This window comes from Eutrema salsugineum, unplaced genomic scaffold, assembly GCF_000478725.1.
Source record: "Eutrema salsugineum unplaced genomic scaffold, Eutsalg1_0 scaffold_5, whole genome shotgun sequence".
NCBI lineage: Eukaryota > Viridiplantae > Streptophyta > Magnoliopsida > Brassicales > Brassicaceae > Eutrema > Eutrema salsugineum.
The window spans coordinates 11,659,451-11,680,122 of NW_006256612.1; the positions used below are offsets into that span (position 1 = coordinate 11,659,451).

General features: G+C 37.8%; 6 protein-coding genes and 1 non-coding gene across 9 annotated transcripts; 2 read left to right on the forward strand and 5 right to left on the reverse strand.

Moving 5' to 3' along the window:
• Positions 1-117: 117 nt before the first annotated feature.
• Positions 118-4,303, reverse strand: LOC18993711 (heat shock 70 kDa protein 16). 3 transcript variants are annotated; one of them, XM_006417266.2, is made up of 10 exons: positions 4,148-4,303; positions 2,470-3,769; positions 2,106-2,318; positions 1,874-1,969; positions 1,673-1,783; positions 1,293-1,484; positions 1,031-1,177; positions 817-945; positions 560-690; positions 118-392 (listed from the first exon to the last, which is right to left on the reverse strand). In XM_006417266.2, exons 2-10 carry the CDS (start codon positions 3,640-3,642, stop codon positions 293-295), a joined length of 2,292 nt encoding a protein of 763 aa, XP_006417329.1. In that variant the 5' UTR covers positions 3,643-3,769; positions 4,148-4,303; the 3' UTR covers positions 118-292. The 3 variants fall into 3 exon arrangements, with proteins under 3 accessions (XP_006417329.1, XP_024008368.1, XP_024008369.1); XM_024152600.1 differs by having other exon boundaries at positions 2,470-3,834; positions 4,148-4,298; XM_024152601.1 differs by having other exon boundaries at positions 2,470-3,827; positions 4,148-4,291.
• Positions 4,304-5,143: 840 nt separating this feature from the next.
• Positions 5,144-5,488, reverse strand: LOC18993712. The gene has a single exon (XM_006417267.1). It carries the CDS (start codon positions 5,486-5,488, stop codon positions 5,144-5,146), a length of 345 nt encoding a protein of 114 aa, XP_006417330.1.
• Positions 5,489-7,227: 1,739 nt separating this feature from the next.
• Positions 7,228-8,337, reverse strand: LOC18993713. Its single transcript, XM_024152315.1, has 3 exons — positions 8,081-8,337; positions 7,452-7,870; positions 7,228-7,301 (listed from the first exon to the last, which is right to left on the reverse strand). Exons 1-3 carry the CDS (start codon positions 8,335-8,337, stop codon positions 7,228-7,230), a joined length of 750 nt encoding a protein of 249 aa, XP_024008083.1.
• Positions 8,338-10,025: 1,688 nt separating this feature from the next.
• LOC18993714 lies at positions 10,026-12,387 on the reverse strand. The gene is made up of 2 exons (XM_006417269.2): positions 10,851-12,387; positions 10,026-10,081 (listed from the first exon to the last, which is right to left on the reverse strand). Exons 1-2 carry the CDS (start codon positions 12,385-12,387, stop codon positions 10,026-10,028), a joined length of 1,593 nt encoding a protein of 530 aa, XP_006417332.2.
• Positions 12,388-14,095: 1,708 nt separating this feature from the next.
• Positions 14,096-17,451, reverse strand: LOC18993715 (polyadenylate-binding protein RBP45B). Its single transcript, XM_006417270.2, has 6 exons — positions 17,079-17,451; positions 16,293-16,758; positions 15,074-15,132; positions 14,869-14,999; positions 14,648-14,744; positions 14,096-14,464 (listed from the first exon to the last, which is right to left on the reverse strand). Exons 1-6 carry the CDS (start codon positions 17,340-17,342, stop codon positions 14,288-14,290), a joined length of 1,194 nt encoding a protein of 397 aa, XP_006417333.1. The 5' UTR covers positions 17,343-17,451; the 3' UTR covers positions 14,096-14,287.
• A 78-nt stretch (positions 17,452-17,529) lies between these two features.
• TRNAW-CCA lies at positions 17,530-17,601 on the forward strand. Its single transcript has one exon. It is a non-coding gene; the product is annotated as a tRNA-Trp (tRNA).
• Positions 17,602-17,754: 153 nt separating this feature from the next.
• On the forward strand, positions 17,755-19,099 carry LOC18993716 (pentatricopeptide repeat-containing protein At1g11630, mitochondrial). Its single transcript, XM_006417271.2, has one exon. The coding sequence runs from the start codon at positions 17,763-17,765 to the stop codon at positions 18,981-18,983; it is 1,221 nt and encodes a 406-aa protein (XP_006417334.1). The 5' UTR covers positions 17,755-17,762; the 3' UTR covers positions 18,984-19,099.
• Positions 19,100-20,672: the final 1,573 nt, after the last annotated feature.

Below are 20,672 nucleotides of genomic sequence, written 5' to 3' on the forward strand. Positions count from 1 at the left end.
CTATACTTCCACATGGAGCATGTATAAAAGAAAATTATATTTTATGAATAGGTAAATGTTTAATTATCGAAAGAAAAGTCACCATAAGAAAAAGAAAATTCTGAAAAATCAATCTCGAGGATAAATCGTTTCAAACCGTTGACATAAGAAGAACAAAAAAGAAAAATAAAATAATCGTTTTAAATCAACCGAACGTGAGGAATACAGTGAGACTGTTTCGCCTTATTTTATTTTCCTTCACAATTTTAGAATGAAGATACAAAATTAAGATTAGATAAAAAAAAAGAAAAAATCAATCAAGCTCCATATCATCTGACTTTCTACTTCCGTGTGATCCATTATGTTCCGATTTCGTGGGAGGAGAGTTTGATTTCCCAATGTACTTGCACGTCCTGCAACACATTCATTCAAGATCCTTTTAATCAGTAAAAAACATGATCTTGACCCGACCCGTTACAACCCAACTATGTTCCATCATTTAAGACCAAAGTTTTTGCAGTTGAAACTGTGAATATACAGCTTGAAGAGTATCAATAAGAGAAGGAAAGATTATAATTACGCGTTAAGAGCATCGGCTTTTCTCCTGATTTCACCAGATTGCAGCTCCGGATTAGCGTCTTTGGGTAACGATTCTTGTTCCGCAGTTCTTTCCTGGAGCCACCTCTCAGCTTTATTACATTCATCGAGAACCTGAAAACGAAAAAACATCATGGTGTTATAACCAAAACATATAGCCACCTAGACAAACTTTATCCGTCTCAAAAGTCAAATTGTTGCCAATAGAGTGAGAAATATGTTTGTAGTTTAGAACCAAACCGCGTTCTTTCTTGGAGGAGGAAGAGACTCTGCCGCCACTCTGTTATCTGCAATAGTTTTCAGAAGGTCTTTTGATGCTTGTACCCGCTCTTCTCCATCCTTAAACCGATTTTCGATAGGATCGATGAGCTGCTCAAAGTTGAAAGTCATCAATTAGGACATGAAACTCTTCCGCAGACGCTAACTTTTTTATACAAGACTTTGAGGGAGTTACCTTCTTCATATCATTTAACTTCTCGATGTAAGCATTTTCCGTTTCATCATCGCCATCTTCGTATAGCCATTCCTCTGTTTCCTGAAGATTTCTGGCGATGCATTCCCGTTCTGACTCAGTTGCAGTGCTTCGATATGTGTTTAACATCTGCCAGCATACACAATATGATTCTGCTCAGTGATAAAACCATAAAGAGCGAATAGACATATTTTCCCAAAATTTAAAGGTGGAAGCTTTATGTCTATTAAAACAAGAATAGTACCTTATCACGCATCTCATAAACAAAGGATTCAAGAGCATTTTTCTTATCCTTTGTCGATTCCATCTTCAGATCTTGCTCTACTAAAGAGTTCTCTCTCTGTTTGGCCTCGGATAATTCATTCTTTGTCAACGCACCAGAGACGCTCTGAACAACTGGAATTTCCATTCTTTTAATAGCCTTCGGATCATTACCCTACACAAGAGAGACAAACCTCAGGATTTGTGCATATAAGATGCTTTGGGGAATCTCCTGATCAACCATTTGAATGTTTCAGAAATGATGGAGCTGCCAATGCTTCAAGATCAGCTTTTAATATATTGGACTTTAAGCTTTCTTACAATGCAACTGTATTTCTTTAGACGGTGTCAAATCATACTTACAGTAGAACCTAACGAAGGGTCTGAAGCCCCGTCCTTCGTAGCGGAAGATTGATGGTTGTTTTCGGATATTGTCTCTTCAGAAGTCATATTCTCCTTATGATCTTCTATTAGCTTTTATTCAGAAAAGAAACTTTAACTCAAGCTAGGCAGAAGTATAAAGGCTATCTTATCTGAAACGGATCGATATCAGATTATACTCACAGAAGCTGAATCGATGGTGACAATCCCGTGAAGATTTAGTTGAACTCTTACTTTAACACGTGCTGCTTCTCCGTGGGATATTTGAAAAGGACCAATCTAAAAAACAACACAATAGACTAAGCGTTCCATTAAATTTGTGGAGCCTAAGAGTGGCATTACCATCCAACACGTACTCAGAGCTTTAAGGCTTGAATGTATATTCAAAAAAAGGGAAGCCTGAAAGATATCATACCGTAAAGCTGCTTATCTGACTTGGTGAATCCGGAGCTATTTCGTCTTGGTTTGCATAAAAGGCTTCCAAATGGAAAGTGTTTTCTCTACGTAAAGTAATAACCTTTACACTTGGAAAGACTTGGCTTTTCGGAAAGAGCACCTCATTCGATGGTGTGTTTATGGGACCCTTATCAGATGAGAAGCCGATTGAGAAAGGGAAGGAATCTTGAACCTGAAAATAGGGGAAGCATAAATAAAAGAAACATCAGCCATTCATAGGAACAAATCCGTAAAGGTATACACGCCATCATGCTTTAATCCATCATTATCTGTAACCATTGTAATAATCTATTATTCTGCTAACTTCAAAAAGAAGAGCATACCTCATAATCTCTAACTCGAAAAACTGGACTGAGCATTGCACATTGAAGTGCACATCCGCGAGCTACGCACTCACTTGCATTCACGGTTCTGCCTAGCTCCCTTTTAAATAACGAGCTTAGCATCTTAGATATAGCTGGTATTCTGGACCCTGAACCAACTAGCTCCACAGAATGGATATGATCCAAACTTAGACCAGAGTCAGCCAAAGCCTTTTGACACGGAACAATTAATCTCTCCAACAAGCCTGATGACAACTTTTCAAACTCTTCTCTCTTAATGAAGCTCTTCACATCCTTCTCATCCATCAGACATTCTATATTCAGCGGTGCTTCCGCATTTGCACTCAAGACCTTCTTCACTTTCTCACAAGATGCCCTTAACCTAACACACGCCTTGGTATTTGTATATACATCGATGCTGTATTTCTCCTTGAATTCAACGGCAAAATAGTTGAAGAGAACCTCATCAAAATCTCTCCCGCCCAAGTTTCTATCAAAAGCATGAGAAAGGACTCTCATGCTTCCAGACTCAAATGAAGCCACACAGACTTGCGTATCGCAGTGACCGATGTCAATAAATACAGTGTAAGTAGGGCTTGAGTTAGCCGCCAAATCTGTCTTGTATATACCATATCCGAGAGCAGTGGCAGTAGAATCATGCATCAATCTCAATGGCCTCAGGCCAGCAATGGCTGCAGCATCCAAATAGGCAAGTCTCTGTGAGTTTGTAAAGTAGGAAGGAATCCCAATGACACAGTCTGAAACAGGCGTCTTAAGACTCTTCTCTGCTATCTGCTTCAAATGTGAAAGCAACATGCCTAGTAATTGTACCGGACTAAAGCTCTGCATCTCACCCATGTACCGAAGCCGAATTTGAATTCCACCATCAGAGTCTTCGGAAGTTTCAAAAGGGAACAACCTCAGATCATTCTGAACATCAGGTTCCCTATATTTCATACCGATCAATCTCTTTAACTGTGAAATGGTTGATTTGGGATGCATTGTAGCAGATGCAGCAGCAGCAGCACCCATGAACCTCTGCTTCTCACCAAATGAAACCATCGCAGGATTTTCTCGGTTCGATTCATCGTTCAACAAAACATCGATCCCGCGTTGCTTTGCAACTGCGATAACACAGTTCTCGTTCCCAACATCGAATCCCACCACACTCATTTTAACAAACTTCAGAAACCAAATTCGGTATAACTCAGAAGATCGATTCCAATCCTCAGACACAAAGAAAAAAAATCCAAACAGAATCTCTACTCCATGAGCTTCCTGTCCCTCAAACTCCTCCCTTCTGGATTTAAGAAACCAAAGCCACAATCACATTCACCAGTCTCAAACACGAAGAGAACCTATGTACTAAAAAGCAATTGGATCAATGTGCCATAGGTTTCGATACATGTATCCATAAAACGTAAAGCAACAAGAATTTCAATAGACAGGTCCCCGGAGCAATCTGAGAAAAGACGCAAACTTTCAAGAAATTTGATACAAATAAGGAGAAAAAGGTCTCATCAGCTTCACATGAATGTGGAAATTTCAGCACTAAAAATACTTAGACGATCGGATGGTACTAAAAGGATTCAGAAATTTCATCTCTATCGTCCTAGATTTTCTAAGCAATTTAACAGGAGATCTTAGATATGTAAGGTACGCATTATGAAATCTTTACCAGTCGAGGACGAATCAAATCAAGAGAGAAGATGAACAAAGGATGAAGAAGACCCCGCGATAATTAAAACTTGGAAAACGTGATGCAGGACCTCCGATGACTTCGGACGAGGACAACGTGAACGAAGACGATGACGATGAGAAAAAAAAGATAAAAAAGGAAAAAGGGCTTGAAAAGAAAAATAGTGACGAAGGGAAAGGGCAAGGAAAGATACAGAAACTATAATTTATTTGCATTTAAATCCTTGTCAATTCCTTCAAATTGATTTTACTACCCGAAGATATTTTGAGGACTTAGGACGAAGATTTTTAAGTTAAATTTTATCGTTCGTGTTAGAATCTAGGGGAAATTGTCACGAAATCGCACGAACTCGGAATAAATAATCATGAATTGGTTTATTCAATAGACTCCAAAGTTCAACTATAAAACAATTGTTATGTTGTTATTACTCTAGCAATGTTAGAAGTGGTTAAATCTTATGATTAATCATGAATTAGTTTGGATACTTGATGAAATCATAAACTGATTAGTTTGGAACTTCCTTTTTCGAGTGGTGAGTCTTCTTTGTGGGGGTCATTTGTTTACTCTACAACATAGGATTTTTTTTTTTCCAAGACAGTTTATGATGTACATTATTTTGCTTGTATATTCGTTCGGGCTATAAAATCAATTTGAGAACGTTACTATTTATTCAGAGCAATCCATGTCTTTTTCAGTGAAAATGTTAGTTTGAATTGTGTAAAACTATTTCGATTACAAATTCCTTAGCCCAAATTAAGAGCAATTTGCAATATCCGTGTCTTATAAATATTTTTGCATAATCATATCAGTGAATGGTTATTGCAATTTCACGATTTCTATCCCCTTATTATGAAAGAATCAAAACTCATCATGATCTCTTCATAGTACATTTCTTGATAAACTTTTGTAATAGAGATCAACAGAAACTCAAGAAAGAAAAAAGAAAATACACAAAACAAACAAAATAAAGAGAAATCAAACTTCAAGAGTGAAAATAGGCCTAGGTAGTCCGGTTGTTGCACCACCTTGGAACAGTTTATTCAACGTTCTCACGCCGCCTTGAGAATGCTTTCGAATTCCGCCAAATTTAACGGCGGATACTACGCTTTTACGCAGCTTAGTCAACCTTTTTCCGAGCTTGAGCTTCAATCGGAAAAGCTTCAACCGCAGAAACGACGACGAAGGAGGAGAACGCCGAGAAATATAGTCGACTTCTTGAAGCGTTTTGTAAATCAAAAATTTGGCTCGTCGCTGAAATACCTCTTCTGGGTCTTCCTTATCAATCTTTGAGTAAAGGCACGGCCTTTTGAAGAGGGTCATTTTTGTCTTTTCGATTTTCCTTTCGATGACCTTTTGTGAAGAGAGGTAGGAATATCAGAATGACGAGAAAAGTTGAAATGACAAAGTATTTGTAGTCATTGCATTGAGCAGTGCTGCTGCACTAACTTGTAACTTGTATACGTGTTTTTGTTCCAAGTTATATGATTTCTTATTAATAAGAGATATATAATAAAGTTAACTTATGTAAGTCAAATCACTAAGACAATCAGATAGGCTAAAATATTAAGACGGTATAAGTTTCCAGCTAACAATTTATACTCAATGCCTGTAATCATTGTTGTTATATATTTTGAAAAATGAGGTCATATATCGTATGTATGTTTATAGTAATAGTAAGTACTTATAGTATAACATTCCAGTCTTCCAGACTATAATAAACATTTCAGTTTACGAGTTTGCCGCCCAAAAATACATATTAAGAAATTCAATTAATATTCGACCAAAAAATAATAATTAATATATTAGTCATATCTCGGGCATATACCTTAGTGTCAATGTTGAAACAAATCTATAATATTTTTGAGTTTGACATCTGAACTGAAAGAAACTTATATTTAGTGAATAATGACCTCGATTAGTAGAGATAAATTAGGAAATAAAAAGTTACATACTGTAACTAGGTTATAGGAAAAGTTATAACTTTACGAAATGTGGAGAACATACAAATTTTTTGTTTCAAAACGTAAGATTATAATTTGGCAATATGCACTAAACTAGTCAGATTCTATTTTCTATTTTGCCCTTTGGTTTGGACAACGGGTCATCAAGGCAATTTTTCAATTTAATTTTCAACACTTAGACTATGTGAGTCTATGTATGACTCCAAAAAATCATAATTTGTGTTGTAAAATGTTCAAACTTGGAGACGACACATGCCACACTGCCTCTACATAGACCTCTAAAGACAAAACTTTGGTCTCATCAGAGATCTCCAACTGTTCTAATGCTGGAGATTAGTTGTGCTCAAGATATATGTTTCTGATCCGTTTGATTCTCTTAGCTAATTTATAGCAAAAGAAAAATACGGAATTAATTTGTTTATAACTAGCTAGACTAAACTGAACAGATTACAGATCATTGATTTATCTTAGATCCTTTCTCCGATTTGCTACAATTTTATAAACCTTCCACATTTATCGTACTCTAGCCTTCTATCTATGGCACATAAAATCCATCGTTTCCTCCTAATTATGTCTGTTAAAATGGTTTTTTTTTTCTGTCTGTTAAAAGGGATAAAATCTTTCGTCAACTTTTAATTTCAAATTCAACAGTTTTTCGTCAACTTTTATTTTTTTTCTGGATTTATGTCTTCAATTGTTTATCTACAACTTTTAATTTCAATTTGAAATCTCTCTCGAAAAAATTTCAAATTCATACATAATGTCGTATTGTTTACTAATGATATGATAACTTATGCAAAAAGAGAAGAAAAAAAAAATAGCAAGTTTATTTCAATAACAAAGTATTATTGAAACGCTTTTAACAAAGTATTGAATCGCAAACTCAACAAAATGTTTTTTTTCTATTTGAATTTTCTTTTTACAATTCATATATGATTCCTACTACAAATAAAATATAATGGTGAGAAAGTATATATACCATTATTTACACAATTTTCTGTCTTGAAAACGCTATGCATGCACGTTCTGAAAACGGGATGCATTCACGTTCATAAGCTAAAAGGGACTATCATCTCTTTGACGCGACCAGAAATTAAATCAGAAAGGGACTTGTTGCTGGCCCGCCTGTTGCCTCTGCTGATACCGGTCAGGGTAGCCTCCGAACTTATAGTCTTCATATTTTTTAAAACATTTAGTGTCACAAAAGAATTCCTCCATATCAAGGCTAGAAAACTTGATAATCAGGGGTTGTTGGCAATGAGAGCCGCATGAGCCACATTTTGGTCGAGACAAACTATCGTTGGGAACCAGTTCCAATGTACCTTCTCCATCATAGTGGATGACACGTGGCTTGGCATTCCATAACTCCCCGAGCACACACGGAATATGGCAAACGACTCCGCAATCACCGCATGAGTAAAACCATTTCTGTGGATCTAAAACGGTTTCACAAACCTCACACCAGTACTTACCCCTCGGCTTCACCTTCTCACCGAAACACAAGGACATAAAATGGTCATCGCACCTGTGCTTTATCTTTTTTGGTAGAGTAGCACACTTGAAGTCCAATGTGAACTCACACTCAACGCAATGCAACACTTGTTCTTCAGTTTCAAGACATGCCCCACAAGTGTCCCTGTCAAGCGTAGTGAGGAAGAGGGTATGCGGGTGACACTCATAATCACAATACCATGACATCGACGCACACCTTACGTCTAGGATAGTATCACCACATTCGTATCTGAAACCATTTGAATATCTAGAGCAGGCTATACACTAAAAATAACCATCATCGGTACCCATTTTGATGGTTAATAGAGTAAGCGGCTTTGTGGAAAGCCCATGTCTTTTTTGAAGAGGAAGATTAGCGCATGTTTCATGGAGGAAAAAACCACAATCCATACAGCTGTAGTGCTTGTCAGAAAAGATAGAACCTGTGCAAGCTTCGCACCTTATGCTTTTATGACGATCAATAGCATCCTCATCAATAAGCCTTAGGTTGTGTTCCTCATGGGAGAAATGGTTAATGACTCCGTCTTCAATCACTTTGAATGGAGAAACATCTACAACATCTTCAGGCACCCCTTCGAGTTCTACTCCATCCCACACATCTTTTCTAGTCGCGCATTTGGAGTGAAAGAAAACATCAGGACATTTCTGAGAAGAATAAGCACCATACCTCCAGTCAATCTTCTTGTGACAAATCATGCATTTCCAATTCCCGAAACCAGGAGAAAAAGTGTGAGCCACACGATGGTCGTGGCGATTGATGTTTATGACGTGTGGCAACGTGATACAGTCCCGATGGAACATGAGGCCGCAGGGAGCGCATACGTAAGGGCATCGTTGGCCATGCGTACCACAAGCGTTACAAGTGAAGGTGTCATTTCTTGCCATAAGGGTGAGTGTGTGCTTGTGGCACCTCGGGGCATCCACAATGGGTGGTGGGGGGGTCCTTGGCGCACCTCACATGCATGCTGATATCGCATATGGAGCAATGGTACAAAAATCCATTGAGGTCCATTTGGCAGGTAACACATTTTCCATCAGAGTAATCAGGTGGGCCATCAATGAGAAGCTTGAGCGGATGGTATGGGTGGAACGGGTGGTTTATTTCATCAGGCGAGCTTGGGACGCAATCAAAGTGCCACTCCTTGTCGCAGAAATCGCAACTCAAGGAACCACTGGCATCCGAAATGTGCTTCCGACACTCATCGCAGAAAGTCGGATTTCCATATATTACTTTCATCATAGCTGACCAACTATACGTGCTAGGGTTAGAGCTTTTATGCTGATCATTGCTCTCTTCGGGGTGCCAGAAGTACTTATAGTTTCTTTCCATGGGGAAGGTTGTAGCTAAGAAAGATTGAATAAGGATAGGAGACTAAGGAGAGGTATGAGTATGCAAAAGCCTCTTACTTTGGAGTTTGGATCTTAACCTTTTTTTTTTTTGGGTGGAAAATGCAAAATGTTTTGTTCCGTTCTACCGTGGATCTTACTTATCCTTATTAACAGATACATATAGGATTATATAGCCAAGTTGATCAGCTTTGGCTGTAAACAACTAAGCAAATTTGGTGAGTCTTTTCTTAAAGGATAATAATAAGTCTCCCAAGTCCTAACATTTAAAATGAATCAAGTTGCATTAAGTCAACTATAAATAACTAACTCACAGATGCCAATGGCCAGCTAAATTATTTTATCTTCTTTTCTTATTTTCTTATGTTTGTTTTTCCTCAACTCTATTTACATGTATACAAATATTAATGTCATGAATATAATAACCAATCCTCTTTAGCTGTCAGCAACTAAGCTAACTTATTTGTTGCCTTGACTACAATACAAATATCCTTTAAGGCTTAATTACAATACAACTAAGCAAAGTCAATGAACATCAAGTATCCTTAAGGCTTAATTACAATACAAATAGCCAAACTAAATTAAGAAAGACTAAATCAATCAGTCCAATTGTTCATCTCATCTGTTTTTCTTGGCTCGCATTCCAAAGAAAACGTGCATCCAGCACAACGCAACATACGTTCTCAGGACTCGTCAAAGCCAAGAAAAACATAATGTCCTTTAGGTAGTTTATTAATCTCATATATTTATAATAATAAGTCGAATATTCGATCTATGATATATATGTATGTAATTGTCAAGCAAAATTTTTCAGCTATGAACGTCTTTTTTTTATTAAAAATACTTTTTACAAATTATTAAATCGCAAACTCACAGAAAATGATTTTTTCTCTTTGAATTTTAAGCTTACAATTCATATATGATTCCTAACAATATTATGGTGAGAAATTATATATAAAGAAGTATATATACCACTATTTTACACGTTTTTCTGTCTGCAAAGAAATATAGAAACAGAAGCATCCCAAAACATATTATTAAGAGTCAAACTCTTCACACTCCTTAAGTATCAGTCTTGAGCAAAAGAACTCTCCTAAAGAGAAAAACAGACAAATAAACTGTGTTTAAGAATACGTTCATGACAAAGTACGCAAACAACAAACGGTGCAGAGCTAATGTTTTAGAGACTAAGACTAATTATATAAAAATAAGAAAAGAAAAATAAAGTAATACTGTTCTTTGATCTTTGTATTATTGAATACCTTGAGCCTTGAGATGTGGATCCACGTTCTTCATATACAGCAGCATGAAGGGTATGAGTATGACGGTGGATCCAATCTTTAATTTGTGAATTTTTCTCTCCTTTCATCAGATAATATATATAAATGCTGGAACTGGAAGAGTTTGACTTTTTCATTTAACTTACTTTTGTAAGTTCAAATGATGCAATGTAAGTAACCCTTTTGTAAGTTCAAATTAATTAATTTGTGTCTGTACAATTTATGCAATTTAAGTAACCCTTTTTCATCACATAATTTTTTTTTAAAATTCTTATATATTATATTCCCATTTTAATGAAGATAAGTATCAATATATATTAACTGCATAGTAAAAAAAAATGACATTCAATTACTTTTATTTGAGTTAATTAATTCGACAAAAATTGTAGGAACCAGGCATGGGGATATTTTAAGAGGAAATCAAACTGTGCTACTAGATATATGCTTTATGTGAATCGGTATATTTGGTAAGACATTGAATGCCACAAAAGCACTCGTCCGTATATTTAGAGGGAAATAAGTGGAAAAGGAGGGGTTGTTGGCAACGAGAGCCGCAAGAATAGCATTTTGGTCGCGACATACTATCGTTGGGAACCAAATCTACTAGAAATCCTCCTATAAAGCTGATGAATGTAGCAGGCTTGGCATTCCATAACTCCCCGAGCACACACGGAATATGACAAACGACTCCGCAATCACCGGAGCATGAGTAAAACCATTTTTGTGGATCTAAAACGGTTTCACAAACTTCACACCAGTACGTACCCCTCGGCTTCTCCTTCTCACCATAACACAAGGACAGAAAATGATCATCGCACCTGTGCTTTATCTTTTTCGGGAGAGTAGCACACTTGAAGTCCAATGTGAACTCGCATTCAACGCAGTGCAGCACTTGTTTGTGAGTTTCAAGACATGCCCCACAAGTTTCCTTGTCAAGCGTAGTGAGGAAGAGGGTATGCGGGTGACATTCATAATCACAATACCATGACATCGACGCGCACCGGACGTCTAGGAAAATATCACCACACTCGTATTTGAAACCATTTGATAGTTTTGCGCATGCAGAACACTCAAATAACTTTTCTCTTCGTATTAGAGTAAGCGGCTTTGTGGAAAGCCCATGTCTTTTTTGAAGAGGAAGATTAGCGCATGTTTCATGGAGGAAAAAACCACAATCCATACAGCTGTAGTGCTTGTCAGAAAAGATAGAACCTGTGCAAGCTTCGCACCTTATGCTTTTATGACGATCAATAGCATCCTCATCAATAAGCCTTAGGTTGTGTTCCTCATGGGAGAAATGGTTAATGACTCCGTCTTCAATCACTTTGAATGGAGAAACATCTACAACATCTTCAGGCACCCCTTCGAGTTCTACTCCATCCCACACATCTTTTCTAGTCGCGCATTTGGAGTGAAAGAAAACATCAGGACATTTCTGAGAAGAATAAGCACCATACCTCCAGTCAATCTTCTTGTGACAAATCATGCATTTCCAATTCCCGAAACCAGGAGAAAAAGTGTGAGCCACACGATGGTCGTGGCGATTGATGTTTATGACGTGTGGCAACGTGATACAGTCCCGATGGAACATGAGGCCGCAGGGAGCGCATACGTAAGGGCATCGTTGGCCATGCGTACCACAAGCGTTACAAGTGAAGGTGTCATTTCTTGCCATAAGGGTGAGTGTGTGCTTGTGGCACCTCGGGGCATCGACAGTGGGTGGCGGAGGATCGTTGTTGACGCACCTCACATGCATGCTGAAATCGCATAGCGAGCAATGGTAGAAAAAGCTCTTGAGTTCTTGCTTGCAGGTAACGCATTTTCCATCAGAGTAATCAGGTGGGCCATCAATGAGAAGCTTGAGTGGATGGTATGGGTGGAACGGATGGTTTACTTCATCAGGCGACCTTGGAGTGCAACCAAGGTGCCACACCTTGTCGCATATATCGCAACCCAAACCATCATCCCCGTTAGTGCGGTTTTGACACTCATCGCAGTTGCCAATAGCTAAACCATATTTTTTTCTCATTCTAGCTTCCCAACTGAGCTTGCTAAGATCAGAGCTAGTATGCTCATCGCTCTCATGGGGGTGCCAGAAGTGCTTGTAGAATCTTCCCATGGCGAAATGTTGTAGCGAAAAAAAAAAAAAAAAAATGTTGTAGCGAAGAATAATTCAATAAAGGATAGGATAGGTATGAAAATGCAAAAGGTTTTACCTTCGATTATATATAGCCAACTTTATCAGCTGTAGACAACATGTACATTAGGTGATCAAGACGGGTTCATAGCACAGTTTTTGAGACAAAATAATTTAATCTTGAAAAGATAGTATCATCCTGACGAACCTGAAAAAACGGTATTATCCCGAAATGGAGCATTCTGATTGGTCGAAAATTATAATTTTTGAATTAAATAAAAAAGAAAAACTAAAACAAAAAAAAAATATTATTATATTCTAGTGAACCCTTCTCTTAAAAGTTCACTGATATACATGCTCTAAACTAACTTTTTTTTGTTTTGACATCAACGAAGCTAACTTGGTGAGTCTTTTCTTAAGAATAAAAAAAGTCTCTTTACATTTAAAATGAATCAAGTTGCATCTAAGTCAACTAGAAATAACTGGACTCACAGATTACAATGGACACCAAAATTATTCTTTAGCTAGGAGCTAGCTGTCAGCAACTAAACATAATTATTTTTTGTCTTTTTCTTAAGATCAAGTCAGTGAACATTAAGTATCCTTAATTACAATACAAATAGCCAAATTAAATTAAGAAAGACTAAATCAATCAGTCCAATTAGTCAATTGTGCTTATCAGTTTCTCTTGGCTCGCAATCCAAAGAAAACGTGCATCCAGCACAACGCAACACACACGTTCTCAGTTTCTAATCTTTAAGCCCCGCAACTAGATATTAATCTCATATTATAAAAATGACTCGACTGTTTCGATCTATGATCCATAGTTCATAGTTGTCAAGCAAAGTTGTTCAGCAACGAAAACATTTCTTCGTAATTTTCTCAGTTAGTTGATATTCAAAGATCTTAATAAAAAAAAATACAGACGACACTTCATCACATTTTATTACAACACAAATATTTGTATTTCTAATTGCATTTATGTCTTTTTAAAATATTACCGTCAGATTTTGATAAACACTTTGCATTTTATCAAAACGTTTTACAAAAACTTTTATAATGGTGAGAGAGTATATATATACCATTTTTGTAAACGTTTTTCTGTCTTGAAAAGGCGACGCATGCAGGTTCTGAAAATGTAACTAAACTAAATAATTTGTTATTGATCTACAAAAGTCTTCATGAATTTTCTTTAAAACTATATTCAGCTAAATCATTTGCACTCTTTTATAGTTTTACTATTCCGGAATTCATTTAGTATCCAACATACCAACCATATCCTGAAACCCATTGCAGTATTGCACAATATATAACATTATCACTTTTACAATCACGTAGAACTTTATAAATGCTTGAAGACAAACGTCAAAACCGCAAACACACCATTTTACGTCTTTAATTAACCTTCAAAATAAAAATATATATAATCAAAGCTTAAAATTCTCGAGCTTTTCAGGAAGTGATGAGAAATACTATGTTATACCATTCATGTTCTATACTCTTAAAGCATGCAAAGGAAATAAAGAAACCAGAAAAGTCAGAAAGCATCGCAAACTGCCTAAGCTCTTCAGTCTTCACACTCAATACTGATACTAAATCCTCGACTTGTTTCAGGTAGTGATGAAAATCTTACAATACCATTAATCTATACTACGTTCTCTACTCTCAAAGCAAGCAAAAGAAAACAGAATCATCGCAAGAAAACATTATTAAGAGTAAAGCTTTTCAGTCTTCACACTCCTTTAGTATCGGTTTTGAGCAAAAGAAACTCTCCTAAACAGAGAGAGAGAGAGAGAGACAAAGACAAATAAAGGCGTTTGGAAACACGTTCATGAAAAAGTACTCAAACAACAAACAGCGACGCTAAGAATACTCTCGCCACCTAGTAGCTGAATCCGACTTGTTGCTGCTGTGGTGGTTGCTGGCCAGCCTGTGGTGGCTGCTGATACCCGCCAGGGTAGCCTCCGTAATACGCATTAGGATCTTGCGGCATTGAGTACCCATAATGTTCCTGACCTTGGCCATACCCGCTGTAATAAAACTGACTCGGATCTACTGCCTGAGAATCGATATTAAACAAAAACAAAAAGGGAAGAAGAGTTAAATTAACTCTTGTAAATTTTCCACTGGCCAAGCAAGGCAGGAAACGGCCAGAGAGCCTACTAGAATCCGACATTGCAAGCGGTTTCTTTCTGTCAAATCTAATATACCATATCACACATGCAAAGGGAATCTCAATTACCTGTTTCGATGAAGGACTTCGGCCCCATGAAAGCCTGACGGTTGTTCCACCCAATTGCATTCCATTCAACATTCTAAGAGCTTCCTCTGCACAGCTTCTGAAAAAAAAAAACGAGGGATAATCACAGAACACGCATGATTAAATTGTCAAGATTGATATTCCAAAGCCTATATATTATACGGTTCAAGTGTCAGAGTTTCCAGCAACAGCAGTGCACTTACTTCTCGGAGAACTGAACGAATCCACAGCGCTTTCCCGCAGGTATTTTCACATGCACAATCTCACCATATTGGCCAAAGACGTTCTTCAGATGATCATCCGTGACAGTGGGATCTAATCCACCAATAAAAACCTGTACATAAACGTAGAATGTGTCAGAAATGACCCAGCGAGACACATATATTATGACAGGAACATATAACCCACAGTTGTGTTATTTGGATCATTATCACTTGGAACCCCTGAAGCAGCGCTCTGGTATGAATCTGCATTGTCATGGCAAAAAACACGGGTATAGTAATAGGCGTAAGTATCTGTAAATTCCACGTGCAACAAAGTAACTGAAAGAATATGAGAGACCCCTTTGCAGCTTCCTCTAAAATTCCCAACATAATGAACGCAAATGCAAAACAGACCACTCGAAACCAAAAGGAGAAATAGTATTATCTATCTGTTGACGATAAAATTGCAAAACCTGTAAAGGAAGTCAAACTCTATTAATGATGTCAATCATAAATTATCAATATGTAGAGGAGCTTGCCATTTGCGAGCAATCAGAAAAGATCTGAGGCGCTACAACCACAAAAGATGAGCAATTAGACAACGACAACAATTGCATCATGTTTCTCCCAAGGTTTTTCGGCTACTCAAGGAGGGTATATCAAGGTGCTAAACTAACAAGATAGTGGAACGAAATAATTGAAATGGGTATAGGGACAAAATGATAGAGGAATTGTAAAGGCCAATACAAAGAGAAAGGGTCAAACAAATCTTTCTCACAGAAATGCGAAAATGTTGGGGGAATTTTTAACATCTAGACTCACAGAAGCAGTAGAAAGGAGCTTGATGTACAGATATAAAGAAAATCAAGTGAAAGATAAGAACGTCAAGTAGCGAGGAATGAAATAGAAAAGTAGATACATTTGACTTATAAAGTAATTGGACGAGAACTGGAAAAAAAAAATTGTTGTACTGAAAAGATAAATGGAAACCATAGCAGGGCTGAAGTGAAGGAAAGGGCTAATAAAGGACAACACATGAACTTTAAAACTGACCTAAGCATGGGCACTCAATAAGGGGATAACCATTTCAGCTGAAATCAGTTCCAGGCCTCAAGATGATAGAGAGCCTCTTGACTCCCTGCTTTGAAACAAACATGATACAACAAGTGTGCTATAAGAGTTCTATGTTTTAAGATTCAACAGAATTTATTGCGACCTGAACGATAACAGCAAATGCAGGAGGCTACAGAAAATTCTATCAAATAATCACGGCTTGACTAAACTGAGAGAACCTAAATAATGGAGTTAGTACTTACTTAATAAAACCTAGTCACATACATCTAGAGCACAAAAGCAAAAAAAAATCATGAGAATGCAAGAGCAAAGCAGTTCTAAAGTAACATATCCTTTGGATACACACATACCTCTTTGACTAGATACACCTTTTTTGTTAGCCGCTGGCCCAATTCTCATAGGCCTGGTTGAACAAGGAACACCGTTCATTTCCGTCATAGCACGAATCTGTTCACTCTCATCAGAAAACCTAACAAAACCATATCCCTTTGTACGCCCAGTGGCTCTGTCAATAACAACCTTTGCACCCTTAACTGAAGGATAAGCGGCTCTGAACGTCTCAAGTAAGATATAATCCGTAACATCAGCGGCCAGATCACCGACGAATATAGTGTAGTCCGGTGAATCGTCCCGTTTATCTCCTGAACTTAATGAGGCCCAGTTCAATCTAAAGAGCTGATCCGGAAGGCCCGGGACAGGAGTGTTGTTGTATGTTTGCAGAGCTCGTTCAGCAGCAGCATGAGATACAAACTCAATAAATCCGTAACCTTCAACCTGAGCAGTTTGCTTGTTACGGATGACTTTAGCAGAAACAACCTGCGAAAAATACTGACAGTGTTAAATTAACCATACACTAACAGGACACAAAGACTCATAAACCCACTAAGTATTCCTATAAAATAGGAGACTTTGATCGTCATATCCTTCAAAATCCAACCTTTCAATCAGAAAAAGTGATGAGAAGTGAGGAAATTGCGACGCAAACAACTTATTAAATTAACCTTAATCTCATCCGAACAAACAAAAAGCATCCAAAAGAAGGTATTGAAACAACTTAGTGCAAATCCAATAGCAAAAAAACAAATTTTAAGAAGTAAAGTAAACACCAATCGAAACACCAAATTTCAGAATATTACCTCTCCGGTATGAGCAAAACAACTGTAGAGGAAATTCTCATCCATCCAAAACTGCAAGTCACCGATCCAAAGAGTCCGGATCTCGTCGGCGGTCATGGGCTGACTTGATGGCGGCGCCGCCGCTTGCGGATTCCACATCTGCGGTGGTGGAGCAGCTCCAGCCATCCCGTAAGGAGACGGTTGCTGGTAACCGTACTGCTGTTGCGCAGACGGAGGAGGAACGTGATGCGGAAGAATACCTCCGGGTGGTGGCTGCTGCATCATGATCGGAGAATAAGAAGAAGAAGAAGAATAAAGATTGACAACTCTTTTCAATCCCTGACCGTAGAAAGTTGTGATGAGGAAGAAGATAACAGCTACGATGGTTAATGATAAAACTTTCCAACGGCGGTGGTTTATATGAAATAAACATATATAGACTATATAACATTTTTGATACCTCTTTTGCATCGGATCCGTGGCGCAATGGTAGCGCGTCTGACTCCAGATCAGAAGGTTGCGTGTTCGATTCACGTCGGGTTCAAAACCCCGGTTTAAACATGATCCTAATTTTTTTTTGTATGTGATTTGAGAAAACCGTTTCTAAATTAAATTTTCATTTCGTCAAACCCCCTAACCGGTTTAAACCTGATCTCTCCACCGTCGTCTCTCTCCATTACTTCTGAAACATTATGAGCCCTAGCAATGGCGTTTCTCTTGCGCATTCGAACATCGGAATCTCTCGTCCAGAACGTGATTCAATTCCGATTCGTATCCACCAATTTATCTATCCACACACCGAACTCCAAGACCTCGCTCACTAGCAAGCAGAAGAAGAGCCGGGCTATTCTCTCCCTTCTCAAAACCGAGAATAATCCGGATCGAATCCTCGAAATCTGCAGATCCGCTTCTCTAACCCCTGATTACCACGTCGACCGCGTCGCCTTCTCCGTCGCGGTCGTGACACTGGCGAGCGAGAAACACTTCGTCGCTGTTTCGCAGCTTCTCGACGGTTTCATCCAGAACCAACCATATCCCAAATCCGAGAGTTTCGCTGCTCGCGCCATTATTCTATACGGCCGAGCAAATATGCTCGATCGATCTTTACAGACATTTCGTGACCTCGAGCAATACGAGATCCCAAGGACGGTGAAGTCTCTGAATGCTCTTCTTTACGCTTGCTTGATGGCGAAGGATTACAATGAAGCGAGACGGGTCTACTTCGAAATGCCGAAGATCTATGGCATCGAACCTGATCTCGAAACTTACAATCTAATGATAAAAGTGTTGTGTGAATCCGGTTCAACGAGCTCCTCATACTCCATTGTTGCAGAGATGGAGAGGAAATTGGTAAAGCCTACAGCTTCTAGCTTCGGGCTAATGATTGCTGGTTTTTACAAGGAGGACAAGTATGATGATGTGAGGAAAGTGTTGAGAGTAATGAGAGAACTTGGAGTTCATGTAGGTGTTGCTACATACAACATCATGATTCATTGTTTGTGTAAAAGGAAGAAATCTGCAGAAGCAAAGGCCTTGCTTGATGGGGTTGTGTCTAGTAGGATGAGACCGAATTCTGTGACGTATTCGCATTTGATTCATGGGTTTTGCAGCGAGGGGAATTTGGATGAGGCGATGAGTTTGTTCGAGGTCATGGTGAGGAGTGGATACAAGCCTGACAGTGAATGTTACTTCACTCTGATACATTGCTTGTGCAAAGGAGGAGACTTTGAGACGGCTTTGATCCTTTGTCGGGAGAGTATGGAGAAGAACTGGGTTCCGAGTTTCAGTGTCATGAAGTGGCTTGTTAGTGGACTAGCAAGTGTTTCGAAGGTTGAAGAATCAAAGGAGCTCATTGCGCAAGTGAAACAGAAGTTTACTAGAAATGCTGACTTGTGGAATGAAGTTGAAGCTGCATTGCCTCTGTGAAACATGTGGTGGTGATTATCAGTTTTCTCACTGAAAACTTTTGAACATGTTGTATATAAATGTCTTATAACATTTTTTTTCGAGTTGTTCAGTTTTGATCTGAAATAGTATTGATGACCACTCCAAGAGTCTCTTTTGAATATACAGAAATTTCTATAGTTTTCTTTATTTAAAAAAGCTACAAGTTAACAAGTTGAAGCAAAACAAGAAGAAAACATGAATGCCAATCGGATTCTAATGATAAACAATACTGTCCCACTCTGTTTATGAAATTCGATAGCCAGACAATAAACACATCAAAGACTCTTTTTTGTCACTCTTTTTATCTCTCCCACAATTTAGATGTTAAAAGACTCTTTTTTTTTTGAAGTGACGAGCAGATAGACCATTGTTCTCAATGAAGTAACATGAAAATTTATGAAACATCGGAAATTGAGGTATAGCAACAAGCCACGCATGTGAGACAATTGTTTGTTGGCCGAGAGCAGCAATTCACGCTCTTGAACAAGATGACCGTGACATGTGATATGGACCTCTGGATTTTGACTTTTTGATTTTCTTCAAAAGATTTCAACCGATGTGACCGTGCCGGATCTTCATATTGACGTCGGAGGACGGACTTCATTAGTTGAAGAAGCAACTGGAAAGTTCAAGTCCATTTGTCCGATAAGCCCATAATCGAGCAAATATAAGGTACACGTTGAAGCCCAATCAGACCTCTACAACAGTTAACTTACACGTCAGACTAACGTGTTAGCTAAAGGAAGATTCGTGTCCGCCTATATATTTCCACTTTCTAAACTAGATTAAATGGGGGGTTTTACTTGGGATTGGATTAAAAAAGAGATACAACAATTTAATTAACAAAATCGAATCTAATAATAATAACAAAAACTCTAACAGGTAAATAATATAAAGTTGATTTAACTTGAGTCATTCCAACGTGCAAGAGGACAAAACGACAAAGTTTCTTAATTCTTACGTGCTTAAGAAAAATAACTCCGTGCAATAAAATTTATAGCAACATAAAATACTTCTATATTAGAAGATTGAGCAGTGTATGAATTGAATAAGTCTGTTCTGTTCTCGAGGAAACAACTTTAGGAAAATTCATTGACCAATTTTAAACATTAGGGATTTAGGGCCGACCAGTTGTTCAAACTTTTCTTCATGTTAAAAAGGGGGAAAAACTTTATTGATGCCTATGCATATTAAATAAATATCAACCTAAATGTTAATTCGATATGGCGTATAGTTAAAATTAAGGAAAATTCACCAAAATGACTTTATTTAAAAGAAAATTGAAATGGAAAACAGGATTATTAATCACAATTGTAACTTTGTAAGTATTGAACCAAAATTATATTACTTTCATATTAATATATATAGAAAAAATGAAGTTAAAAAAAAAACTTTAAATTAATGAAAACTCTTATACCGTACAAAATGAAATAAACGAGTACAAGACTTGTTTTTAAAACGTCGTCCCAAAAGCAAAGGGGGAAAATGCATATACATCAAGCTGACTAACTACCGTTCACTTTTACAAACGTACGTAGAAAGTAAAAAAGTTATATTTCTGAGATATAATTTGCCCTAAATTTAATGAACGGATGGCCCAGTGTCAGGCTTGTATGGTTAGAAAATTCATGCTAGGGTAAGAACATTATTGTGCCCATTCGTATACCA